The sequence below is a fragment of the Ammospiza caudacuta genome, chromosome 2 (assembly GCF_027887145.1).
Source record: "Ammospiza caudacuta isolate bAmmCau1 chromosome 2, bAmmCau1.pri, whole genome shotgun sequence".
Classification (NCBI taxonomy): Eukaryota; Metazoa; Chordata; class Aves; order Passeriformes; family Passerellidae; genus Ammospiza; species Ammospiza caudacuta.
In genome coordinates this window covers 50750490-50775184 of record NC_080594.1, presented here as the reverse complement: position 1 = coordinate 50775184, position 24695 = coordinate 50750490, and the positions used below count along the sequence as shown (strand labels likewise).

Genomic DNA, 24695 nt, shown 5'->3' with positions numbered 1-24695 from the left:
ATTATTTTTAGTGGTATCTGAGAAAACTAATGAATCTGCTTGTTCAAACATACCATCTGTTTCCATTTTTATAAATTAATATCTTGAAAGTATTTTAAGCCCATTTCAGACTCTCAGTGCTGCATTGGCATTAAGCAACTTCATCTTTATTGGGCAAACCTGGTTTACTGTTTTGAGAGTGCTACTTGACTCTTTTGAGAATGAAAGTCCCATGCATATCTGACTAACTCAAGGTGCTGGAAAGTCTTAGGCCTGTGTAGGAGGAGACACAGTATTCCAGAATTCAGAACTCTGCATATCTCAGTCAAGGAAGGACAAGATTCATAGAGATGATACTATTTGCTAGTGATTAGTACAAGCAGTGCATCTAAGGAGAATTGGGGGAAAATTATAGTGATGATTGGGTAGGTAAGTAATACAGGTAAGGAATAGAAGAAAACTCTTGATACTTAAGGGGAAGTTTAAAGATGAAGGTAAAGTTTAAATATTCTTACTAGGGGGAAAAAATATGACTAAAGAAAGCCCCTGAATTTGGATAATGGCAGAATTATAGAAAAAAAGTAATTTTTATTAAATATAAGCCATAGTAGTTCACAATTTCTAATTGAGTGTATCTAATCTATCTGAGCGTACCTTTTTTCTCTATATAATTTTATACTTTGCATTCAGAAAAGGGAAGGCTTTGATATTTCCAAACTTGCAGTGAAAAGTACTCTGACTTTCAGAGAAACTATCTCTAGCTGTTCTGTGCATGATGCTGCTTTTCTGACTGTGTGAAAGAAAATAACAAACTAACATTCCAGACAAGCGAACTGTTTGTTTTTCTCTTCCATGCTACTGTACTCCTGGCCACCACAGGTAGCAGTAGGCGATATTGTGAAGGTCACCAATGGGCAGCATCTTCCAGCAGACATGATCATAATATCTACCAGGTATCCTGAATGGGTGTGGAAGTGATGTGTCTGATGAACTGAGGTGCAGAGGACTTGAATCTCTGTATTTGCTATTAATAAAACCAGACATCAGATAGCATTAATTCTATTCCACATCTAAAATCAAATTTCAACAAAATTCAATGACAAAATATGGCTTTACTAGGGTTTGATTCATGTATCATTGTAGATAGGCTCTTCTAAAACAAGGTGCTTCAAGGCTTCACTTTATGAATTGCAGGTACATAATACTCTGTATTGATGAGTTTGTTGGAAGACTGAAGGTCCTTAACATGAGCTTTGTGCATTCACTGGTTCTATGGCCTTCTGAGAATCCCTCCACTTAAATAAGGAAGCTTAAGTTTTCTTCCAGTTAATTCCCCTGAGTATTCAGCATATTTTCCTGTGCTCCCCCAGGAAGATTTCTCTTTCAAATAGTTAATCCTAAAGGCGAGCTCTGTTGGCATTACACAACAAAATAGCTTTTGAACTTAATTTGTTCACTACTTCTCTTGGATACAGCACTTGTATGGCCCATTTCTAGCTTGGGAGGGACAGTAACCTGTTGAGTCCTTCTTGGTTTAGTTTCAAGTATGGGACAAATTCCTGATGCCCCCCAAGACACATTTTGCCCTCTTGGCTGCCAGGGCACTGTGGACTCATGTTGAACTTGCCATTTACCAGGACCCTCAGGTTCCTTTCCATGGAACTACTCTCCCTCATCCCATTCTCCAGTCTGTACACACATCCAGGGTTGTCCTATTCCCAGGCAGAGAATCCAGCACTTGCCTTTGTTAAAGTTCATATGGTTGGTAGTTGCCCAGCCCTCTCGTTTATTGAGGTCTCATAGTTCCTAAAAGCATTTGAGTGGTACTTGACTGCTAGTCTAGGTTCTGGATCTGTAGAGCAACTTGAGGCTGAATCAAAACCACAGTTTGCTTAGACAGATGAGGTGTTAACAAGAGACAACAGCACAACTCCTGTTCATAAATATGCTTCTAATAGCCAGACCTCACAACACCTCCATAATTCCCTCCTGTGTGTGTGCTTTTCAATGGTAACTGCAGATTCCTCTGGTCTCAGGGATTCAGTTCTCTTACATGATCCAGCTTTTAAGGGAATTTGGTTTTTTCAAGCTCCTGTATTTTCTGCTCCATCCTTCTTGTCTGTACTGTTTCTGAAAGGTTTCAGTTTTTTCTAAGCTATATGCTGAAGCTCAGTCTTTTTGAATTACTGCATGATGAAGGATAGAGGTACCTCCATTCCATGGTATACAGTATTGTATTTTTCAAAACAAGCCTCAAACCTTAAATAAGTAGTTGTCAACTTAATATGCAGTTAGGCTGAATTTGGACATCAATAATTTTGTTTCAGCATTGAAGAATTTTTTACTTAAGAACTTCTCTAATGTATTATACTAAAAACCCCTTCTGACTTATTTCTTAACTGTGTGAGCCAGCTTTTTGTTCTATATTATTCTACTAACCTGCTGTCTTTGATAACCACATAATAAATAGAAAATTTAACCCAAAGCATGTTGATTTGGGAGAAACTTTGCTTGAAATAAATAGCAATTTCTATGGCAGTTCTGCTTTATAATTGGTATTATTCCCATGATTCCTTTAAATGCCAATACTAAGTGTCCTCAGTTCACCAGAAAGCTCTGCATGTTCTGAAGGGGGTGGATTCTTTTGCTTGTATATGTTGATTTTTCTGTGTCTGAGGTGATTGTCAGAGGTAAATTGACAGTTGTTTTTATCTTGGCTCTCTTTTCCTGTTCAGCAAAAAGGTGACATCAAATTTTACATAAAAAATGAATTAACATGAAGGAAAAATATTTTAATTCAAACACAACTTTGCATGGAAACACGTCCACATTTCTCATTTCCACAGTTCATGCTATTTCTGTGGAAATTAGAGGAATTGTATTGCAAAAGGTCTCCTTCCTGAGCTAACCACTTCAGTTATAGTAGGTAAGGTGTATGACAGAGGTAAAATTGCAATCAATCTGGACTCTCATCAGTGTCTTTCTTGAGTTCATATTCAAATTTACTGTGTAGGAGGGGACAAAGAATAGACTCAACCGTTTTTTCTTTTCAAAGCAAAATTATTGGAGAGAATAATCTGGCTTCTTACTGTGTTATAAATGTACCTGTCCATTTCTTAATTATTGTTTTCCTAAGGAGCCCTTGTTCCTGACTGTTCTGTTGATTGAGTACATTTGCTGTTAGAACAGTTTGTTACTTTGGAAAAAAATAGTCATTTATCAAGAGTATGAGAAGTGATATGCTGAAGAAGCGCTTGCTTGAGTCCAGGTGGGAAACTGATATTCCTTAGCAGCCTGAGAAGACAGTGGGCAGAAAAATCGTTTTGGTGATGCTATACAGAGGTTTTGAATCTTGAGTGGCCTGTCAGGAAAAGATCTAGTAAAAGTACTTTTCCTTGTCACACCTATGCTGAGCTCCTCTGTTACATACAGGTGAGAGCTTGACTAATAAGAAGTTCAGTTCTAGGAGGAAGATTTTTGTCCCTATTGGTAAGGGCAGAAACACATCTGGAAGATGCAGGTTACAGCCTTCAATCCTGACAAACCTTTTTCTCATGCTTGAAAAAGGTGTTTAGCAGTGACTTTGGGTGTACTTCCCTTATTAAGGCGACCTTGCAAAAGTGATTTTGTGTGTTCAGTTCACAGACAGAATTCAATAGCAGAGAGCATTGCTGTCTTCATCCAAACATATCCCCTTTTTATACTGTTCAATACTTGCTCTTTCATCTGTAGCTCTTAAAATTGGAAGCAATTTAATGGATTGCAATTCAGAGTAATCCACTTTAAGCATCTAAGTTTATAATGACTTGTTCAATTCTTACTGATTTTTGATTTAGACTTGTCTTTCTCTGTAGTTTGTTGTATGACCATATCCAAAGACATGTCTGTTAAATATGTACCTTCAACTTTCGTGGTGTACACGGCCAGTATAGTTTTCTGTCTTCTGCAGTGCATTGAAGAAGTCTATGGTGGACTGCATTAGTGCAAAAGTGGTGTACAAAAAAGTACTGAGTTTTAATATTGAAAATCTTACACTCCTTACAGTGAACCACAAGCCATGTGCTATATTGAAACAGCTAATCTCGATGGGGAGACGAATCTTAAAATACGACAGGTAAAACAAACCAAATTTTTATTTTTTCTTTGAGCTATTTAATATTAGTTATGAACCAGCGTCTAGCTTACATGACAACAATACAAGTGCTTTTTTGTTGTTGTTTTTTTAAAAAGCATGTTCCTTCAAGTGGCTGTAATTTGCCTTTTCAACAGATACAAACCCAAGCAGTAATGCATCATGTGGAAGTGTAAGGAACTAACCTGGAGCAAGTATTTTAAGCCCAGAGAGACAAATCAAACAGACCTTGGATGTGTTTTGCTGAAGGTCTAGTTGGTGGAATTTAAGTGCTGTACATAAAAAAATCAGCTATGCTTGTGATGAGAGTTGCAGTGTCTCGTCACAAATACTATTTTATGAGCATTATGCAGAGGCAGAAGCTGAAAAGGATCTTTATAAATTGATATCTTTGTGATAAGCAGAAGAATTTATTTGGATCTTTCTAGTTTTGTTACAGAAGTAGTGTTGCTTATAGTGTTTAGAAATAGTTAAGAATCTTTGGCTTCTTTGATTAAAAAAAGTACTTAGATTAGGATTTTGAAACACAGATAATTTGTTTTTAAAAACTACACTTGCTGCTTCTTTGCTACATTTGTAGAAATGTGACTTAATGTTCCAGATCAGGCTACTAAGTCTGGTCTTGAGCTCTGGTAGGATTTTATTTGCTTCAGGACATGCTTCAAATACAAAAATATGGCCTTGCTCCATCTTGCAGTGCTGCAGTCAAATTCTGCCAAAAGAAACACGACATGGATTCCTCTTTTAATAGAAAGGCAGTGGGATTCTGTGCATGTGCTCAGATGTAGAGTACCAATATTTTTTGCAGTTGTGTGACGGGCTGATCATTGACCTTGAGGAGGATCAGAGCATATTGGCTGCAGTAGCCCAAGAGAGACTACACTTAAGAACAACCATATTTAGCAGCCATAACACATCAGGGCAGCTATACTTTGAGCAAAAAGCCAAGTCTACTTATGCTGCTTTTCTCCTACTTCCTCCTGCACGTATCAAACTTTGTGTTTTGTGGATATTACTTTCCTCTTGGTTAAAGAGGAGCCATGTAGGTAATGTGAAGATGTGTGTAGAGAGTTTCAGTCTTGGTAGTAGTTTTCTGTGTGTCCATAATGAGTTTTCCTTGCAGGAAATAGGTATTGAATATCAAACAAAAAAATAAAACCCCAAAACATAATGAAAACCAGCCTTCAAAAAAAAACCCCACCAAAGCAAAACAGGATCCTGAGTAACAAACCTCCACAGATTTAATTGTATTTTGGTTCATAGATGTTAAAAGGAAGCACCATTTCCGTAGATTGCCTTCTAATAGCAGTTTTTGTCAAAAATCTCCTTTAAATTGTTCTGTGCAGGGTTTGTCTCAAACTGCTAGTCTCCAGTCCAGGGAAGAATTGATGAAAGTGTCTGGGAGGATAGAATGTGAAGGACCCAACCGCCATCTCTATGACTTCACTGGAAACTTGCGCTTAGATGGTCAAAGGTATTGACAACAAAGCCATGAATTCATTTGGTTAGGAAAAATGTTTCCTCTGTTCTTTTAGTCTGGCACTCTGAGCACATGCATGTTTTTGCTGGAGAAGAGGAGGGTAATAATTAATATTTATTAATCAGAGCATCTGCCAGTATAAGATAACACAGTTCTGTCTTTGCATAGGTACTTCTGCTCGTTATGGGAGTATTGATTTCTTTGTAATTAATGGTGATATTTTATTAAGAGGTACATCTAAAGAGAAGGATTCAAGGAGATGGTTGGGGTTTTTAGGGCCTTCTTATTACACAAGATACACAGAAGAAATAGAGACCTTTCCCTTTCAACAGGAGCCAAAGGCTGCACCAAGGTCAAGTTTGTAGAGAAAAGTGATCCCAGAACCTGGAGGCTTTGGCAGTGTGACTTTGATTTCTAGAACTCTTAAAAGAAAAGTATGTCATTTTAGTACTCAAATTCACAGATTGTGACAGGTTGGTAGGAACATACATGTTATATTTGGCTGTACCTGTTTTCCTTTACCAAATGTATATTCCTTGGGCAGCTCAGTCCAAGAATAGCAGATGATCACTTGCATCCCACTTGGAAGTCACATGGTTGATACAGGCTTTCTCAAATGCTTGTTTAATTGTGTATTTGATATAGTGTGCTTGAAATGGATGGTCTCTTTGCAAGTTCAATGCTTCTCTGCCCTTGATATGAGAGAGAATGTACTAGCCAAGGTCAAGTGCAGAATAAGCTTATTTATGCCTGCCACATAATTTCTCAAGTTCTGGATAACTGGAGCAGCTCTGCCCTACTGTGCTTTAGCAGGAATTAGACTTACAGAGGTTTCAGTGCTTTCTAAGTTGTGTGAACAATCTAAGCTCATTATATTGCTATTACCTTCTTGTCCTGTTGTTGTTTGGGGTTGTTTGTATTATTAACTGGGGAGCAAGGCTAGGAGTAGAGCTATCTTCTTTAAAGTGTTACCAAGAACTGGAAGATTCATGAACTACTTCTTTTGCAGCCCAGTTCCTGTTGGTCCAGACCAGATCTTGCTGAGAGGTGCACAACTGAGAAACACTCAGTGGGTCTTGGGTATTGTTGTGTATACAGGACATGATACAAAACTCATGCAGGTAAAGGTTTTAAGGGGATTAAGGGTATGTTTTGATAGAAGTTGGTCTTATTTCCTGTATTTTCATTGTCATTGACTTGATTTGATGAAATAGTTTGACTCATTATAGTTAAGGCTTGGAGGTCTCGAGGAATAGAAGGGTCCATTGTGCTCCAATTTGCATGTGCACATGTGCGAATACACAATGAAGTGAAAGCAGTTCAATATGTTAGGAGAGCTAACTTTCATCTTAACTTATCTGGTAGCTGGATGGCATTTAAAACTGAGGCTTAACAGCTGAGGACATAACGTAATTATCTTCATGATTATTACTAAGACAGCAGTCCTGTATTTCCTTAATGTCACGGAGTGCCTGGTGAGACGGGCAACATGTGTATGTTGATCACTGCTGCTAAGCATCAATGGGATGGACAGCAGGTGCTCTAAAGGACTCTGAAAGTAAAGACTGGGTTTGCTTCTGGGTTTTTCTCTTGTAAAAGCCATTGCCAGGTTCTTTCTCTTTTTTTTTTTTTTTTTTTTTTTTTCCCCTGCCGCTGTTTAGAATTCAACCAAAGCACCTCTGAAGAGATCAAATGTGGAGAAAGTGACCAACATGCAGATCCTGGTTTTGTTCTGTATTCTCCTGGTAATGGCCCTTGTGAGTTCTGTAGGTGCCTTATTATGGAACAGAACACACGGCGAAGTTGTCTGGTACCTTGGCTCCAACAGTGAGTATGCAGGCACTGGGCCAGTGATGTATCAGACTGCAGGGACAGCCAGGCTCTTACCTTCACTGAATTAATGCATAAAATAAGAAATAAATTTAAAAACCACAAAAAAAGCCCCAAACCCCCTGTATCTTGCTAGTTTTTTCATGACCTAATATATTGTTTTTGAGAATAGGCTGACATAAGTGAGCTTCCCAGTGAGGCTTCTAAAGGTTAGGTAAATATCACTGGGCTAGCACTGGGCTAGCAGGGAGCAGGGGTAGAAACAAGAGGGGCAAGAGTTACTCTTGGATATCTGGTGTTCCCTTCTATCATCTCTGTAGAGATACCATACACGTATTTTTTCTCATATACTGCAGCCTTGTGTGTGTCTGACAGTATTTGACTACAGGATGGGGAATATCAGTCTGATGCCTACTTCAGCTTTATGCTTATATACAGATGCAACTGTACTTCTTTGAGTTAGAAATGCTGATCTGCTCTTTTAGAGAAAATTGAAATGGTGGATGTCACAAATTCTTATTTATTGGGTAAAGTTTCTGTCTTTACCTTCTGTTAACTTGTTGTGAGAAAACTGATCTTTTAGCATCATTATATGAAGGGTTTTATTTGATTTTTTCTTAGTCCTCAAATTTATTAGCTCATTATCAAAGATGGACATGAGCAATGAAGTACTCCCCAGCAGACTTTTAATGAGGTTACATTAGCTGTAAAATGTGATGTTAAAAGCATTTTGAGATGCAGATCTTAAAGCAGTTATCAGAAACTGCAAATGCCTTGTCTGTTGATGATGCAAAACAGATGGCAAGTGTATCTTCTGCAGTTTAAGAATTGTAGTTATGGTAGTAATGAAAAAAACCCCATAGGAATAGCATGGAAATGCCCCATATTTGACTCTGGGTTTTGTTAGTAGTAATGTCTTCTTGTAGCAGTGTCAGCACTTTTCAGAACTTCTTGCCTGCTCTCCCCTTGTTTTTTAATGAGTAAGTTTAAATTTGTGCCTTCTAATGACAGAAGTAGTACTGGAAAAGATGAATGGAATGAAGTCTTGAACTTGCAGTACAAAACAGGTTCTACTTGCAGTAGACTAAGATGACATGATAGTCTGTGTAGATGCCTTTTTGTAATTTGAATGCACAATTTCTATGCCTTCTGTAACTGCCACACACAGAAAAGACACTTTTTCAGGTTTGGCAGGTAGATGCTAAATTTTGGTTAAATGTCTCATCTCTGTAAAAATTGTATTGGAAAATGTTCCAATACCAAGCATGCTTCTGTTTTCTGTAAACTTATCAAAGTTATGGAATTAGTGTGTACTTAGACTTTGAGGTGCCTTTGTCCAAACTCTGATCTTTATTAGGCTTCAGTGATTTTCTCTGGATTCTGTCTCCTCCTAGTTTGCTCCCCTGACTTCTAATTAACTTATGATGCTGAAAACCCTTAGTTGTGGACTCTGACCCTGTTGTGCTGGATGTTCTGTGTGCTGACTGAAGTGCCTCTCTAAGTTCCTAGGGAAGTGGAGAGCATACAAATGTGGAGACACTGATTGTAAAAAGAGGCTGTGGGCAGCACTGTGACCAGGAGCCTTCCTCCCGTGTCTCTGCTGAGACTTGTACCTTCCTGCTGGCTGTCTATAAATGTTTCCCCTTCCCTTTAGGACCAGTTGTGGTGGTAGACTTATTTGGGCAAGTTGCCCAGTGTTGTCACCATTAGTAACAGCTTCTTTGATTAAGCAGGGTGCCTTAGTTCATATACTAGACAAGTGTTTAACAGTCAACTTGTTCTTGTTGATTTCTTTTGTAAGGGTAAATTCTCAATTCTGACCATTATGTCAGATTTTAGAACTAATTTCAGTGTTTATTTTTTGTTTCCTACTCCACTGAAGCAAGTAGGCACTCTCTGAAAGGTGCTTATATTACTAGTGACATTGGGGGCTCTTAATTGGGCAGTTGACACACTAGATAAATGTCTAATTTTGGTTATAGTGGGGAATATTGTACTTTTCACCATCTGTCCAGCAAAAATTGTTCAGAAAGTGTTCTGTTCTTTTACATATAGCCTCACTAACCTTGTCCTTCTTCACCTGGTATGGTGTGGGTGTTTTATCTGTCTTCTGTTGAAATCAATATTAAAATGGCCCTTACACTAGACATCAACACAGTATTTATTATTTAAATATAAAAGCTTATTATTTTGGCTTTGTTAAATCTGATTAGGTGAACTGCATAAAGATGATAGCCCCTATACCACTCAGACTTGTCTGCTAATGTCCTGTGTCTTTTGATCCACAGAAATGCTGTCTGTCAACTTTGGATACAATCTGCTGACGTTTATAATCTTGTACAACAACCTTATTCCAATCAGCCTTCTGGTGACATTGGAAGTTGTCAAGTTTACTCAGGCTCTTTTTATAAATTGGGTAAGTAGCAAGAGTGAATGTATCTCAGTTCTGGATGTTGACATTTAAAATAAAAACCCACTTAACATCTTAGTGAGATTTTCTAATTACTTTCTGATGCAACTTCTGGGAAAGGCAGGGGGAAACTCAGGTTTTATTCTATATCAGTTCTGTGTTTCACAGGAAATTAAAAGATCTAGTTACAGGAAGGTGCTCTGTGCAAATCATGACTTGTATTTTAGGCTTTTAGGATGAGAAGGCAGTCTCAGCTCTTGGTTGAAGGAGGTCTCTCTCTCAGCTGACTCACGTTCAGCAATTATCTTTTGAAAACTCTTCGGTATCTTATAGCTTCTCTGAGACACAGCAGAGGGCAAGACTAGACTTGGTTGTAGGCGTGGGGGGTTTTTTTGTTGTTTGTTTTGGGGGGGTTGCTTGTTGGTTTTTTTCTGTTTTGTTTTTACATCTTGAGGCTGGCCTTAAGGTCACCTCTGGAATGGACCATAACGTTTTCGTAAGGAGATAAGTTGATGTTGCCTCACAACCAAACAGTGATCCCTCTGTTCAGGGAAGCTTTGACTTCAAAAATGTCTTTCTCAAGTTGTGGGCTAGAAATACTCTAGTGGTGGCTCTTAAGCTGGACAAAACCAAGAGAGATTCCTTTTGTTGGTATGCATTAATCCTTGGACTTTGAGTAATGTAGTAGGTTACTGTAAAACATGTGTAAGCAAAGTTTAATATGTCTGTTCATTGAGCTGCTTGTAATGTAGTAGATATGCATATCTGAGAAGTTCTTAGGTTTGTGTAACAGCTGTTTCTTTGTAGTAAAAGAAGTTTATTTCATGGATCCACTAAAATTGTCTCATAGATGTGACTAGAGCAACTGATTGTTGTTACTGACTACTTTATGATGAGCATGGCTAATGCATGAACTTCTTTCTACTGTACTGAGTTTGTTTTTTTCTGTTGCACCTTTAGTTTATTAGCTACCTATAGTTGAATCTGTCTTTTCTCATGTCCTTGTAGGATGGAGGTATACTTTGGAAAGGAGGCACTATATTCATCCTGGGATGATGTTTGTCTCAAGCATTCAGAATGCCTGCTCATGGCATTAAGACAAGCCAAGTTGGAGCTGACTAAAAGAAGAACAGAGACTTTAGTGTTTAATTTGCATAACATAAGTCTAATTTTGCTCTCATTTCAGGACATAGATATGTATTACCCTGAAACAGATACACCTGCAATGGCCAGAACCTCAAACCTTAATGAGGAACTTGGGCAGGTAAGATAACATTTTCTGAAGTGTCATGATTGTGATATACTCTCTCAAGAGCAAAGGCATAAGAGCAACATGTACAAGACTGTACAAGATGTACAAATCAGCTTTATTTTCTTGCTCTGTGGCTCGAGTTAATGGGACATTTTTATTTTCTCTAGTCTGAGTCTTAAAAGTGAAATAATGAGATATCACAGGATTAAATGTAATGTCATATAGGCAGTTTTATTTTTGGGAATTGAAACTATTTCTTATGTGCACTCTAAACTTTATTCTCAAAGGTCTTGGAGAGATGCTCTGTGATTTTGGCTGTCTATACCAGAACAGAACATACAGGGCTAGACTTACTAGTTTTTGATGTTTCTGACTGGAGATGCAAGTAAAAAAAATGCAGTTGTATTCCTAATTTAGATATTGTGATCCTTCAAGCATTTCTATTTTCCTTCAGATAAGGATAGGTGCATATTAACTTCTAGTTGTTGTAGCAGCTTTGTTTATTCTGGAAATAACATTTCTTCAAACCAGAAAGGCTTCCCAGAACAAGCTTACTGGATAATATAACTCTGCTGTTGGAATTTTGTAATACACTTGAGAAATGGTAGCTTTTTCCTTGACCACCAAGGTTATATGTCTGTGTGGAGGGACAGAATGTAAGAAAATACAGACAGTGCAGAAGGTAGTCTCACACCTGAGGAGTTGCAGCTGTTCTAATCACCAAAGATTAAGAGCAGGCCTGCCCTTAATAGGCCACAGCTGTGTCCAATAAGGAGACGAGTGCTACAAAAGAGTGGGTTAGCTGGGCGAGGAGAGAGCTGGAGTTTGTTGGCTGTGCTGTGAGGAAGGAGGAGTCAGTGCTGTGAGGAGCTACCCATGAGAAATCACTGAGAAGGTATGGGAGCTTCACAATAAGATGGCAATAGGTTTGTAACTGAACTACGTGAACTTCATAATAGGCATGAATTTAGTATTGGAGGTAACGTTATGTATTTAAACATGCATATTTTATTGAAGGATAATAATATCCTGCTCAGTAGGGGGGTAGTCAATATTGTTCCTGCTTAATCTGATAATTTTTCTTATGAATGCTGAAATTTGATTTCTGTTTAAATCACTTTGATGTGAAGTTATCAACTTCCAAATTACGGTATTATTTTTGCCTGAAGTAAAGGATGTGTGGCATAATATATGTTGGTGGCCCGCATGTTATTTTCAGGAATGGCTTATTAGTGATTCTGTGTTACTAGATTGAATTTTTTGATTCTTTAATTGAATTACATGTTCACAGATCCCCTTGATATTTTTGTTTTATGGTGAAATTATTAATGACTTAAAATTCCTCAGAAGTGTAGGTACCCACTTTGACTTCTGACTTGCAAAGGCTCCATTTCCGATGCTGTATTCAGTAGCAGTACAGTGCACAACTAAAGGATCACATTACAAGTAGTGTAGTGCAGTGTCTTAAGCTGAATGGCAATTGTTGAGGAACAGCTTCTTCTAACTATAGTCAAATTATTTTTGTCTTTGAGTTGTCTAACTCGTTCATGTATCATCATCCCTTCCTGGTTGAAAGTCTTACCTGTTGCAGAGGTACAACTGTGGTATCATTAACTTGCAATTAGTTTTGGTCTGTTATGGCCCTTTGAAGGTGGGAATTTTGAATCTGCTAATGCTCCAAGAAGTTACTTTGATGGGGTTGCCTCCAAGTTTTACCTTAAAATCACTGTTTCTGTTAAGGGATTATTACTTTAGGCAGTGCTAACTGTCGCTGTATTTTGTGTACTTCAGGACTGCTCATGAGTGGACATGAAATAAAACATTTTTTGTTTCCCTGCATAGTACCAGTTGGACTTACTCTAGCATATTCTGTGCTTAAAGGTAGGGGAAAAAAAATCCCCAAACATTCCTGGTGATCTTTGAAACACAGACTGCCTTCAGTGTGTAAAATTCTAGTGAGCCTTCAACAATCCCAGGAGTCTTTGTTTTCATTTCTAATCACTCTTTGAGATTAGTACAGTTGAAAGATTTGGTGAATGTCCAAGTAGTGCAACCAAGTACATCTGTAGTGATCACACTAGAGCCTTGGTAGTTGATACTTACTATTTGAGCCTTTCCACGTTTAGACATAAAGAATTAATGCAATTAAATAATTTGCCTGATTTTTGTTCTGTAGATCTGGTAGACAAATCAAGCTGTAATAAGCCTGCGTTGGCCAATATTGTGACCTTTGAGCAATATGACTCTGAGTATCTTCCTGTTTTCTGCTTTGAGTTTTATTACTATGCAAGTTGAAAATCAGACTTGTTTTTTCCCTTCCAGGTTAAATACCTGTTTTCTGATAAAACAGGTACTCTAACATGCAATATCATGAACTTTAAGAAATGCAGTATTGCTGGAGTGACATATGGGTAGGTATGACTTTTAAAAAAACTCTGTAGCTTAATGTGTGCATATTACTGGTACAAAATTTTATATTGAAAAAGGATTAGAACATTCTGTTCTTCAGTTTTTATTCTAGCATATTTTGTTGTCTTAATTAGTGGTTTTCATTTTCCTGTCCTGCAGCACAAATTATGAAAGTCAAACCTGGGGAGTACTTCACATGAAGGAAAGAAACTTGCTTCCTAACTTACCTGATCATGATTTAAACAAAACCAGAAGTGCTAAATAAGCTCTGGCCTTTCAAGAGGGAAGAAGTTGCAGTCCAAGGGTAGCAATTATCAGTCATATTTCTGTGACTTGAGAAGAACCAGAATTTTGTTAGAGCAGTGTAGTTGTAGTTATAGAGCTTAATATTCCTTGAACAAGAGGGATGGATACCTGCTTACTGGTTTTATTCTGTTCTGTCAAAAGGATCCCTTTGAGTCATCTACATCTTTGTATTTGCTTCATGTTAAATGGGTAGTCTTAAGATCTCAAGTTAACCTTTGAATTTCATGTTAGCTAAATTAGATATCTCAAAGGCAGAAAATTTGATTCAAATGTATGAGCAGCTGAACCCATGGTTCCAGCATATGTTTTTGTGGGATGACTCATTGATCTTCGCCTTCTACCTATTTTTTTTTGTTACTAAAGTGGAATAAATGTTCTTTTTTCCTTTTTCTACTCCTCAGTCACTTTCCTGAGTTGGAAAGAGAACGTTCATCAGAAGACTTCAGGTAAATACATTCCAAGATGTTTATGTTCTGTATAGCAGAGTGGGTACAATCTATATAAAGACAGCTTTCCAATTTGGGACTGGAAGAAGCCCAAGGGAGGAATGCATTTGAGTAAAATGGTCTTCCAGTGGGAGAGATGCAGAGCTGGTGGGTGGTGATGGATCTACTCTTCTGCATAGAGATTTCATATGTGAGGGGGGTTAGGAATAGGCAGTGGCTGGGATGCTAATGCAGTGCTTATTTATAATTGCAGACAGTCAAGTTAAAAGCTAAAATTAACCTACTTTGCAGGAACCTTACCCCTAGCTTGCGACTGAATGTTGCTCTTTATCATCACTGAGTTCAGGCCTGAAGAGAATGAGAAAAGGGACTTCTTTATTAAAATGCTGTGTTTTAATAATTGATCATGTCCAGAGAATGCTTCTTGTTTTTATTGGGAACATTAAGGAATAGAGGTGATGGGTCTGTCGCATTCCACAGAAACTAGTGAAGACCCAGAGGTGTTACATGGTATCAGTGAAACACATTTTGATTATTGGGAAGGAAGGGAAGAGCCAGGGAGAACTGACATGGATTTGAATGGCAAATACAGGGAAGAAGTGAATTTCCACCCAAGAAACAAGCCATCACTGAATGCTGTTAGAAAAGTACTGGGTGATGAGCTAAGCTTGGCTTCTCCACTGGTCCAGCTCATTTCTATGATCATGTTTTAGGAAGGTGATAAAATGATGTTTCTTCTGCTAAGAGGCAATTTCTATGGATCCCTCTTTTCTTCCAATATATTGCTATTTTCTTCATTGCTGTCTTTTCTTTCTTTGTACCTTTCTTTTCTATTCAGTTCTGTTCAAGTTTTTCCTAGGTAGTTACTTGGAGACTTAAAATCCTCCAGGAGTCAGCTTGAAGCAGAATGCTCTGACTAGGCAGGGAACTTAGGGATATTGAACGTCGATCTATTTTATGAGCAAGCCGCCCTGAAATCCATTTATCTTAAATATGCTTAAAAACTGCTGTTGCTACATCTGTCCCAGGAACTGCATTGACACTTGAATCTTCTGAAATACGCTGTCAGCCGTAACCATTTTGGGTTTTTTGCTGGTGTTAATTTTCAGCACTTGCTGCATTACTCATATGATCTTTTCACAATGCTTTCAAGGACACTGGAGTCTTACTTTGCTTTTTAAATTTGTTTCCCAAGAAACTAGATGAAGCACTAAGATTGGCAATGTTGCCACTTGTTTGAATATGCTTGTTTTGCTCTGCAGCCAGCTACCTCCTTCCACCAGTGAATCGTGTGAATTTGATGACCCAAGACTGCTGCAAAACATTGAAAATCATCATGTAAGTCTGCTCTTTGAATATCACGCCTCTCAAATGCCCTATTCTGGGCTTGTCTGGAATTGAATGCTGAACAAATCTATTTGTGTGATTAAGTCTGCTCTGTGAGCGTGTCATGCAAGCACAGAGGGGGTAAATTGGAATCAAAATAGCTCCCTCCAACGCCTTTCTGCCCACTTGTCTTACAATTGAATTAAAGAAGCAATGGCATTGATGCAGATTCTAGCTACCTCCAAGGCAGCTTTGTATATTCTGTTGTATATGGAAGGTAATGCTTTGTAACAAGTTATGATAGAAATTTAAGTTCTTTAAAAGAAACTACTTGGGGTGTTGAAATATTTATACCATTTTTAACTGTAATCTGTAGCATTTCAAGGTGGTTCTGGAGTGAGCCTTAAGTATTGCAAGGGTTTGGAATTCTAGTTGTGTAAAGGATGTAAGAGATGGGAGTTAATTGCAAATTCAAGTTTGGCATGAGCACTAATGAGTGGTAGTCTTAGCCTAGCTGTTGAATCCTAAAGGGACCTATTCTTTACAGTGTCAGTTCATTGTTTATTTGGAAGTCATGTGGGTATGAAGTGTCTCACTGGACACCAGACAATTAATTCACCTGCCAAAAAGCATGACCCTTCTTCTCTGCAGGCTGTCTCACAGTATGGGGTCTGAGCATTGGCAAGCACAAACTCAGTCAGCTGATTGCTTTCCTTAGTGTAACTTATGCAACTGGTTTAGTTTAGTATGAGCATCTAAAATGTACTTGCAATATACAGTTTGTGTGCAGGAAGGCTTTGCTTTCTGTTCTGCTGTGCAGTACTTAAGAACTGCAGCATGGTATGAGTGCTATAAGGGAGTAATTACTTGGTGTGGCACTATGTATTCTGCAAGGTGATGGAGCCTAAAGGTGGCTCCTGTGCTCTAACCTCCAGCAAGGTGACCCACTCACGACAGTGCCCTGGTTTTCTATGTGGTTTTTGTACTCATGTACTCTGGAAAGATTTCCCACTGGACATGACTTGCAGCCAAGATTTGTGCATGTCCTGTTCCTTTGTGTCCTGTTTGTTTATGGCTACAGTTACGGCTTATGCACTTGCTGACTCCAGGTATTCATTCTAGTTTAGGTGTAGACTGCAGGTAAAATGTCTTTGAGCTCTTTCTGGCTGCTGTTGCTTTAGGTATGCCTAGAGAAAAATGCTTTGGTGTATTTCAATAGACTCAGCAGAAGAGATGTATCTCAAATGAGCTGCGAGATGGAACTTCTTACCTAGCCTTGAGATGGCCTCTTATTTTAGGGCTACCTAATTATTTGGTCTTCTCTGGGTGGTTTCTTCTTTGGGCGATAAAACAAATATACACTGTTGTAGCAGGCAAATAAGGGATTTTGGTAGATTCCCTAAGTGTCATTTAGTCTAGACAGCTCAGCCATCTTCTATGCTGAACCCTTTTCCAGTTTCCTTTTTGCTGGTTACTTAAAAAGGCAAATATTGATGTCATTGTGCAGCTGGCTGTTGGACTGAGCACATTGTGTGAACTCAGCCCTCAGACAATGAGTGGGGAAATTACTGGCCAAAGATACTTTTCAGAGCTTGACTGTACTGGAGGAATGGGTGCCACCCTCTGGCAAGTGGTGGTTTAGCATAAGACATGAGAATGCAAGGACTACTTATGACAGTTTGCTGAGCATGTTTGGGTGTATTTTTCAGGCTGTGGGTGAGAGGAGGGGCTGAATTCCAGGATAGTGGTAGAGAGAAGGGTATTTCTGGCTTTTTTTGCATTAGGTCAGCTACTGAGGTGCATAAACTGCTTCTTTCTATCTGAAAATCTGTATAATCTTCATTTTTACAGCTGATAGATAGCTGCAGATGCTATTTGCAGGTGTCTGTCAATTTCTACTCGTTTAGTGAACTGTGGTGAAAAACTGAAGTGTTCTAGCATAAGCTACCTAGTGAAGTTAGATGGTGCTGTCCTCGGGCAATTCCCTCTGAACATTTGCCCTTCTGCAGCTGAAGGTGTAAGTGTGATCTCTTACACGCTCTCATTAAGTGTTCATTGCTCTCCTCTTGAAGATTTTAATCTTTTTTTTTTCAATTCAGTCACAAGTGTTAGTTTAGAACTGTCACAGTGCCAAGTTATTTTCTTTCCAGGTTGAAAATAAAAAATTATGCACTTGTACTCATGAGACTGTCTTCCATCTGCTAGGAAGATTTCTAGCATCCTGCATCACCTCTAAATTTTATAGCTCTTCTGGGCCTCTGGTGTGTAAGGGCTGACTGATAGTCCACTTTTGAGCAGTTAAAGAATTATTGCCGTGTAGGAATTGTTCCAGGGAAAAATAACTTGTCTTGAAAACCTGTGGAGGTTTCTTTTGGCTGCTTTGCCAAGATGTGGGAGAAAGTACCAAGCTCTGTCTGCCTGTGCTTTTTATTGGCTTCTGTTGGATGAACTGTACAGCTGTACCAAGTGTATGATGCTGTCTTGTTTCTATAGAGAAAATGGCTTCAGCTCTTAGTCTAATAAGAGTCTTTGCTAAGACTGGAAGGAATGTTTGGTGAATATGCTAGATGGTGTTCATCTTGGTGCTTGCTAGTTGCATATGTCCTGTGAATGAGCTCAGCACAGAGATGCAAGCCTGTTTCATGTGGGGTTATGTTTTACACTAGTGATAGGAGAGCAGGGAAGGAGGTCAAGAAGGAACTAACAGACTTGATTCTCATCCTAGACTCCTGTATCTCCCAGGATTCTCTCTGAACTTCATCTGTGAATTTTAATTTGCATATGAACTTTCTTCTGTGGCCCCCAATTTATGTCTTGGCCAAGAAGCAGCAAACATGGTGTAGCTACAGATGCCTGAATTGGCTCAGTGAGTACATGTGATGAGTACTTCAGCAGCTGGCCAGGCAGAGCAGACAGCTGTTGTGCTCACATTGAGCCTTTACCACACTGAAAGTGTTTGTTTAGACCTCACCAACACATCTATTTATTCTTGTGGTGTGTGGGAACTGAGGCTATTATCCCATCTAGCTTTGTCAAAATGACAGCTATCATCAGCTGATTCTTAATTCCATAGGAAAGCAGAACCAGAAAAACATATGAGGGCTAACTGGGATGAAAAACTGAGATTTGAAATACAGTAGGGGGAAAAAACATATTCAGGTGATGAAAGCCTATGGGAGGCTTTAGTTCAGATTGCTGGAAAACTGTCCAAACACATCATTTTATAGCTCACAATTAAATTGTTAGAGCTTGGTGAGATATATTTTTCTCTAATCTGCTTTTGTTCTTATTGTGCGTGGGACTTCAGTACTTTTGTTCAAGTACAAGGCAGTGTCTTTAATTATAGGTCATATCTCATTGGTTTTGGGCAAGATACACTTGAATTTCATTCTCTTGATTATTCAAAAGCTGGTTAATGTCTTCTCTCAGTCTGTGCCTGAAGTATCTTGGTCTCCTCCAGTCCTGCCACTTCACTGTTCTGGGGGTGCTCAGCATGGCTGGATCCTCACACTGTTCTCCAGATACTTGAGTGAACTAAATGGTAGGAAGTTCATATATTTTTAAAATGTTGAGAATTACCATGTAATGTTCAGTGGTAATTGAATGCATAAGCATTTTCAGTTTTCCTTCGCAGAATGTGCCACTTAGATGCAAAGTAGTAAGTTCAGATTGTTAGACTGTGCTTTAGCATCCAACTGGCCATTTCTACATCATTTGCTCAAAAAACTGTCAGTCTTGCTCACCTGGAAGTACTTTGAATGAGGGCACTAATCTGATACTGCTACACCTAAAGGAAAAATGAAGGGTATCTTTAACTTCACATGCAAATTCCTTGTGATTTTGAGACTGTGAACAGTTGAGAAAAATAGTGTCTTCAGAGTGAAGAGTCAAGATAAATGTAACATGTGCAGATAGGAAGCTCTGCACAGGGCAGTTCCCCAGAAGACTGAGGCTTGTGTCAGTGTTTTGTTCTTCTAAATATAGGAACCATGAAAGGATGAAAACTTGCTTTCTGCCCGGTGGTTTGCTTGATAATGGATAGTGCTGTGCCTACTAGATAGCTGAGCTTTGCTTTCCTTGAGGATAGTGCTTTGTAGATGGGAATCCAGAATCTGCTTCCAGAAGTAGAACACTGCAATGTGTATGTGGTTCTCAGCTGGTAGGGACAGCAAACAAAATAATTCATCCAGTGGAGTGTATTTCTTGTACAGATGTTTGTAGACTAGTTTCTTAATGGATTTTTGAGTGAGACAAAAAGGGAAGAAGCAGTGGCTTTCACCCAGAGTTGTTGGCACACTAGAAGAAAAATGAGGGAAGAAGGCATTTAAAATGAGAACTACCTGTGGACTGATGAATAAGAGATTAAAATATGCAAATTTTGTTCCAACTACAGATAGAGAGCTAAAAAGGGAGGGAGGAAGAAATAAGGCTGACCTTAACACATGAACAGGCAAGAAATGTCTCTCAGAGATCATCAGTAAGAATACTGTCAAAGACTTGATAGAAGAAAATAAGTAATAAAGCAGAATTGGTTAAGCTGTGGGACTGCTGTCCTGTGCTGGGATTCAGCTCAGCATCTTGAAAGGGATGTGTTGCCACAGAAGCCATTAACAGATTTTCTGTTCACAGGTCCAAAGCAGGTATTTGAATGCTCTACCCTGATTCATGTCTGTGCAACAAATATTGTCAGTGCTGGAACAATACAGAAAGGAAACAAATGACAGCTGTGTGGAGGAGCTGTTGTGATAAGCTGGGCCTCTGGTGATCTGTTGAAACAGAATTGGAAGATTGCCCTGTAATACATTGTGGGCTGTGCAAATACCAAGACAGCAGCAAATTATGTTGTTGGCTTGAAAACATAAATACATACTTAGGAAGGATTAAAATCCATGTCACTACTGAAGACAGGTTGTTTCCAGCTGATAGAATGCATACTATGAAAGCTTGTTAAGGGGCTAGGTGATAAAAGTGTAAGACAGACATCAAAGGTCTGCAGCAACAGATGCTGAAATGAGAATCTGGCAGGCTGTGCCTTTTGACACAGAGATAAAACTTTCATTACTTTGACTGCAAATGATGGAACAGCAATTACCTCTTGACTGTAATTTGCTGTGGACTTTTTCAGATAGTAGTGTGTAAATATGTTTGTTTTCCTGAGCACAGCCTCTGCACCCCAGCATGTTGAAAGCAACAGCTCTTGTTTATTCAGTGGTATGTGACCATACAAGTTGGAAGTTTCAATCTGCGAAGGTAAAGGTCCTGTGTGAAACAGTTACTTTGAAAATATTCATGGCAAAGTACATGAAGTACTTTGAATATAGGGCTAAGAGTATAGAGCTTGGATTTTCAGTGTTTTTATTACATTACTTTCTGATATGCTTACTTTGTTTACACACATTGCCATAGTGTTTGCCAGCTGCCATGGTTTTGTGGCTTTTATAGTAGTTTACTTTCTACTAATTAAACCTTCATATTGCCAATGCATATGCTGTGCTAATGAAAGATGTGGAACCTAGATGATTTTTTTATATGCAAAAATTCTTTGTGAGTTTGCAAAATCAAGTAGGGCATTCTGCAAAGGTAGAACTACTAAGTTCATGTCTGAGTCACTGAGCAAATGGCCGCTGTGCTCTTCCTGACTGCTGTGAGACTATAAATCCTGTGCCAGAGGCAGGGATGGAAAGGAGGGAAGAATGGGATGAGGGACTTAATTTCACATCATTAAAGGTTGCAGTTGCCACAGTTGGCTGATCAGAGGCCTGTGATTTAAGTGCTAACTTTGCTGAGTTGCAGACCTGGTGTCTGTTTAAGCACTTTGAAACAGTGCTTTATGTTGCATGTTCTCTTGATGCTGAATGTGTAGGGACCATAGGTTAATTTTATGCTTGGCTAGCTGCTGTATTCCTTTGGGAGGACATGTGACTTTGCCTTCTACTGGCTGTTCAGCTGCTCTTAGCTCTGGATGTTCATCACTAAGGGTGCAGTTGCAGCAAGTTTAATTCTGGTGTGGTTGCTGTCAATCTGTTGGAAGCTGCCAGTAGTAATATTTCCTGTTGCTAGATTATAATCATCTTGTGACAGGTGGCTTTCCCTATATGAAGCTTGGGGTGCTAAAGAAGTAATGCTTTTATGGGTGGGGGGTGAGGGAATGCTCAGCCTTCTTGGCTCTCTGCAACTTGAATGAGGTCTTTATCAATAGCTCTCTAGTGCATCAATGCTGGCCCTGACCTGTGCTGTCTTGGTCTTCTGAGGTCAAAACAACTGCTATAAACAGAGAACATGATATGTTTTGGGTTTTTTTTGTCTGTGGTACCTAAGAGATAACTCAGTTTAGTGAGCAGGTTCCTCAGTCTGTGTGCAGTGCTAAACCTCACTCTCCTGGTGTCCTGTCTAGCCCACTGCCGTGCACATACAGGAGTTCCTCACACTGCTGGCCGTGTGTCATACTGTTGTTCCTGAGAGACAAGGAAATACAATAATCTACCAGGCCTCCTCTCCAGGTTGGTTGTTGCTTTCTTTTTTGGGAGGGAGGGGGGAATGAGTTGAAGGAGTGAAAGTAGATGGAAGGAAGGTCCATAAAACTCTAGGTCATTTTAAAGGTCATTGATTCTGAAAGCAGAATGTCCCACATGGTGCTAGCAATAGATCTGGCATCTTCTGTAATCAGTACACACTGGTTTTGAATGCTTCCTACAAAACCACAGAGTCCATGATGTTTCTTTAGAGATAGGTTGAGCTTAGGGTCCCTTCCATGCTCATGAGACTGTGTATTCTTTCTGCAGGGCTGAAGGTAAAAGATGTGAGTGTGTAGGAAGAAATGATTTGTTTCTGCATGAGCAGTTACTTTTTTGGCCTGACTACAAACTGTCTTTTTTGATCTACTATCTGCTTAGAGTAAGATAGGAAGCTATCAAGTGCTGATACATGACACAATACAACCAAAACTTTCAGAGTCTTGGCATTACTCAGGCCTGCCCTTCAACCATATTTTTATTCCTTTCAGTTAGCGCAGACAGAGCTAGGTGGGGCCAGATTGGGGTATGTTGCTCTCCCTTGAATTTATCTCTGTTAGTGAAGATCTTTCAGAATTGCTGTAGTTGATGAAGCAACCTCATTTCTTATTTATGTCTTAATAGGGTGTCTGAAAAGTAGGATAAAGAGCTCATATAAGGAAGTTCTGTTCAACGTGAGGAGACTAAGGGAGCTGTAGAGACATGAGGATTGCTTGAATTAGGCACTAAATCCACCTATATAATGGTTGTGCTTAATGATGCTTACTCCTTAAGGAGGCTCTGTAATTATCTACAGGAGGCACAGGTGTTGGCTCTGATTGCAGCTCTGTTATTTGAGCTCTTAATAACACTGCTCAGTTGAATCTCTGGAAAACAGTGCTGTATTTCTATAGTACCTGAACTTAGTGCCTTCCCAGCAGAAAATGGATCAAACACATACTGTAGGAATTGAAAATAACAGAGCTTTGATCTTGCTTTCAGAACAGCTATTTCACCTATTTTGTGTGGAAAAGTATGACACCTCCACAAGAATAGAGCTCAATGCTTCAGTAGTTACAGGATGTCTTACACAGATTAAGTACTAGGTTTGTGTAGTTGATATTGTATGGCCTTTGTAGGACTCAAGTGTTGAATTTTTTTGTGGAGGGCTGTGCAGAACTACTCTTAACATCCCTATGGATGAGAGTACATAGGAAAAGGGATTCTGTTTTGGCAATCTGCCATATTGAAATACGGGTTTTGGAGGCCTCTTTAATATACCAGGTTAAGTTGAAGCTTTTCTTGTTTTGTTTTGGCAGATGAAGGAGCGTTAGTGAAAGGAGCAAAAAAGCTCGGTTATGTCTTCACAGGACGGACTCCCCACTCTGTTATCATCGATGCGGTAAGTGATGGATGTGCTTGGCACAGGCTGCCAAGCTCTTGCAGAGCATACAGGTGTCCTCTCTGGTCCCTGTGAAGGCCCTTTTTGAGGGCCTTTAGGATCCTACATGCCAAGGGCTTATGTATACTGAGAAAAATTGTCTTAATCTATTTGAAAATGCAAAGTCCATTGCTCCTCTATGTGGCATGGGTGATAGGAAGTTGCAGCCTTACATGGGAAATGACAGCAGCTGTGCCTGAAAAATATTTCCTTTGTCCAGGAAGCACAGATGGGAATGCTTACATTAGAAGGAAATTAATGTGTCTGGGACGTTTTCTGACTGTTATGTTTAATGCTGTTCTTCTAAATGTTTCATTTTTTTCTTCTGAGTAAGATCTGCAATAGAAAATGTAGCTGTGTACACGGGGATCTGTAGTTGGCACATGGGCAGCCTCATGGGACCACATTCACACTCAAGTTGCAGTCTAAGCTAAAGTGGCTCCAGATTTACACAGATGCAGCTAGTAGGGTGATTATTAATAATAATGCATCTTTTTTGTCCTTCCCCTCAGGTATGTTCCCTTTCAAATTTCTTGGTACACTGCCAAGCTAAGGACTTGAAAAATATCTTCTAGGACTTGTCACAAACTTTTTATAAATTCTCAAACTGCTCCTTAGTTGAAGGATGAATAGTGTCATCTAGAGCCACCTAAATGATTCTTTCCTCTGCAGGAACAGCCAGGCCTGTCTGGCCTAGTTGTATACTCATAATGTCAATCTGAGGCCATTGTTAATCTATAGCCAGCAATAAAAGCTGTCATTCTCAGAGATTCCTGTCTCTCCTGATTGCCTGCATTAGTGGCAGCATGTAGAAAGTGGTTTGGAGCTGCTTTTTAATCTTGGGGATGTTGCTGAGTTGATATGTGCCTTGGACAAGTCTATACTGCAATTAGATTTTACTGCTGCACTTTATTTAACTGCATGCTACAAATGCCACCAGAGTTCTATGACTCTGACTCCTACTGCTCCATCTGTGCACTATACAATAGGGATGACCCATGTTTTAAAATACTGCTCCTGCTCAGCCCCAGCAGAGAGTTGCTGGTGATAACAGCAATTTCTCCTCAGCTAATCTGTTTTTGGCTGCGAAAAATCTAACTCATATTTTTGTGGATTAAAATAAAAGAAATACTAATGGAGGTCAGTCAAAAGTTATTGTAATACTAAACCTGGAGGGCATGCTTATTTTAACT

At 39.1% G+C, this 24695-nt stretch overlaps 1 protein-coding gene across 1 annotated transcript in view; it reads left to right on the top strand.

The window, feature by feature from the left end:
• The window catches only part of ATP8A2 (ATPase phospholipid transporting 8A2), a 277870-nt gene that overhangs the window by 19094 nt on the left and 234081 nt on the right, over positions 1 to 24695 (top strand). The window contains exons 6-17 of the mRNA XM_058824803.1: positions 859 to 932; positions 4024 to 4093; positions 5458 to 5585; positions 6601 to 6712; positions 7253 to 7418; positions 9710 to 9837; positions 11018 to 11095; positions 13406 to 13494; positions 14200 to 14244; positions 15507 to 15582; positions 21965 to 22070; positions 23381 to 23463. Of these exons, the coding sequence (XP_058680786.1) occupies positions 859 to 932; positions 4024 to 4093; positions 5458 to 5585; positions 6601 to 6712; positions 7253 to 7418; positions 9710 to 9837; positions 11018 to 11095; positions 13406 to 13494; positions 14200 to 14244; positions 15507 to 15582; positions 21965 to 22070; positions 23381 to 23463 (1155 nt within the window). The remainder of the gene's footprint in view (positions 1 to 858; positions 933 to 4023; positions 4094 to 5457; positions 5586 to 6600; positions 6713 to 7252; positions 7419 to 9709; positions 9838 to 11017; positions 11096 to 13405; positions 13495 to 14199; positions 14245 to 15506; positions 15583 to 21964; positions 22071 to 23380; positions 23464 to 24695) is intronic.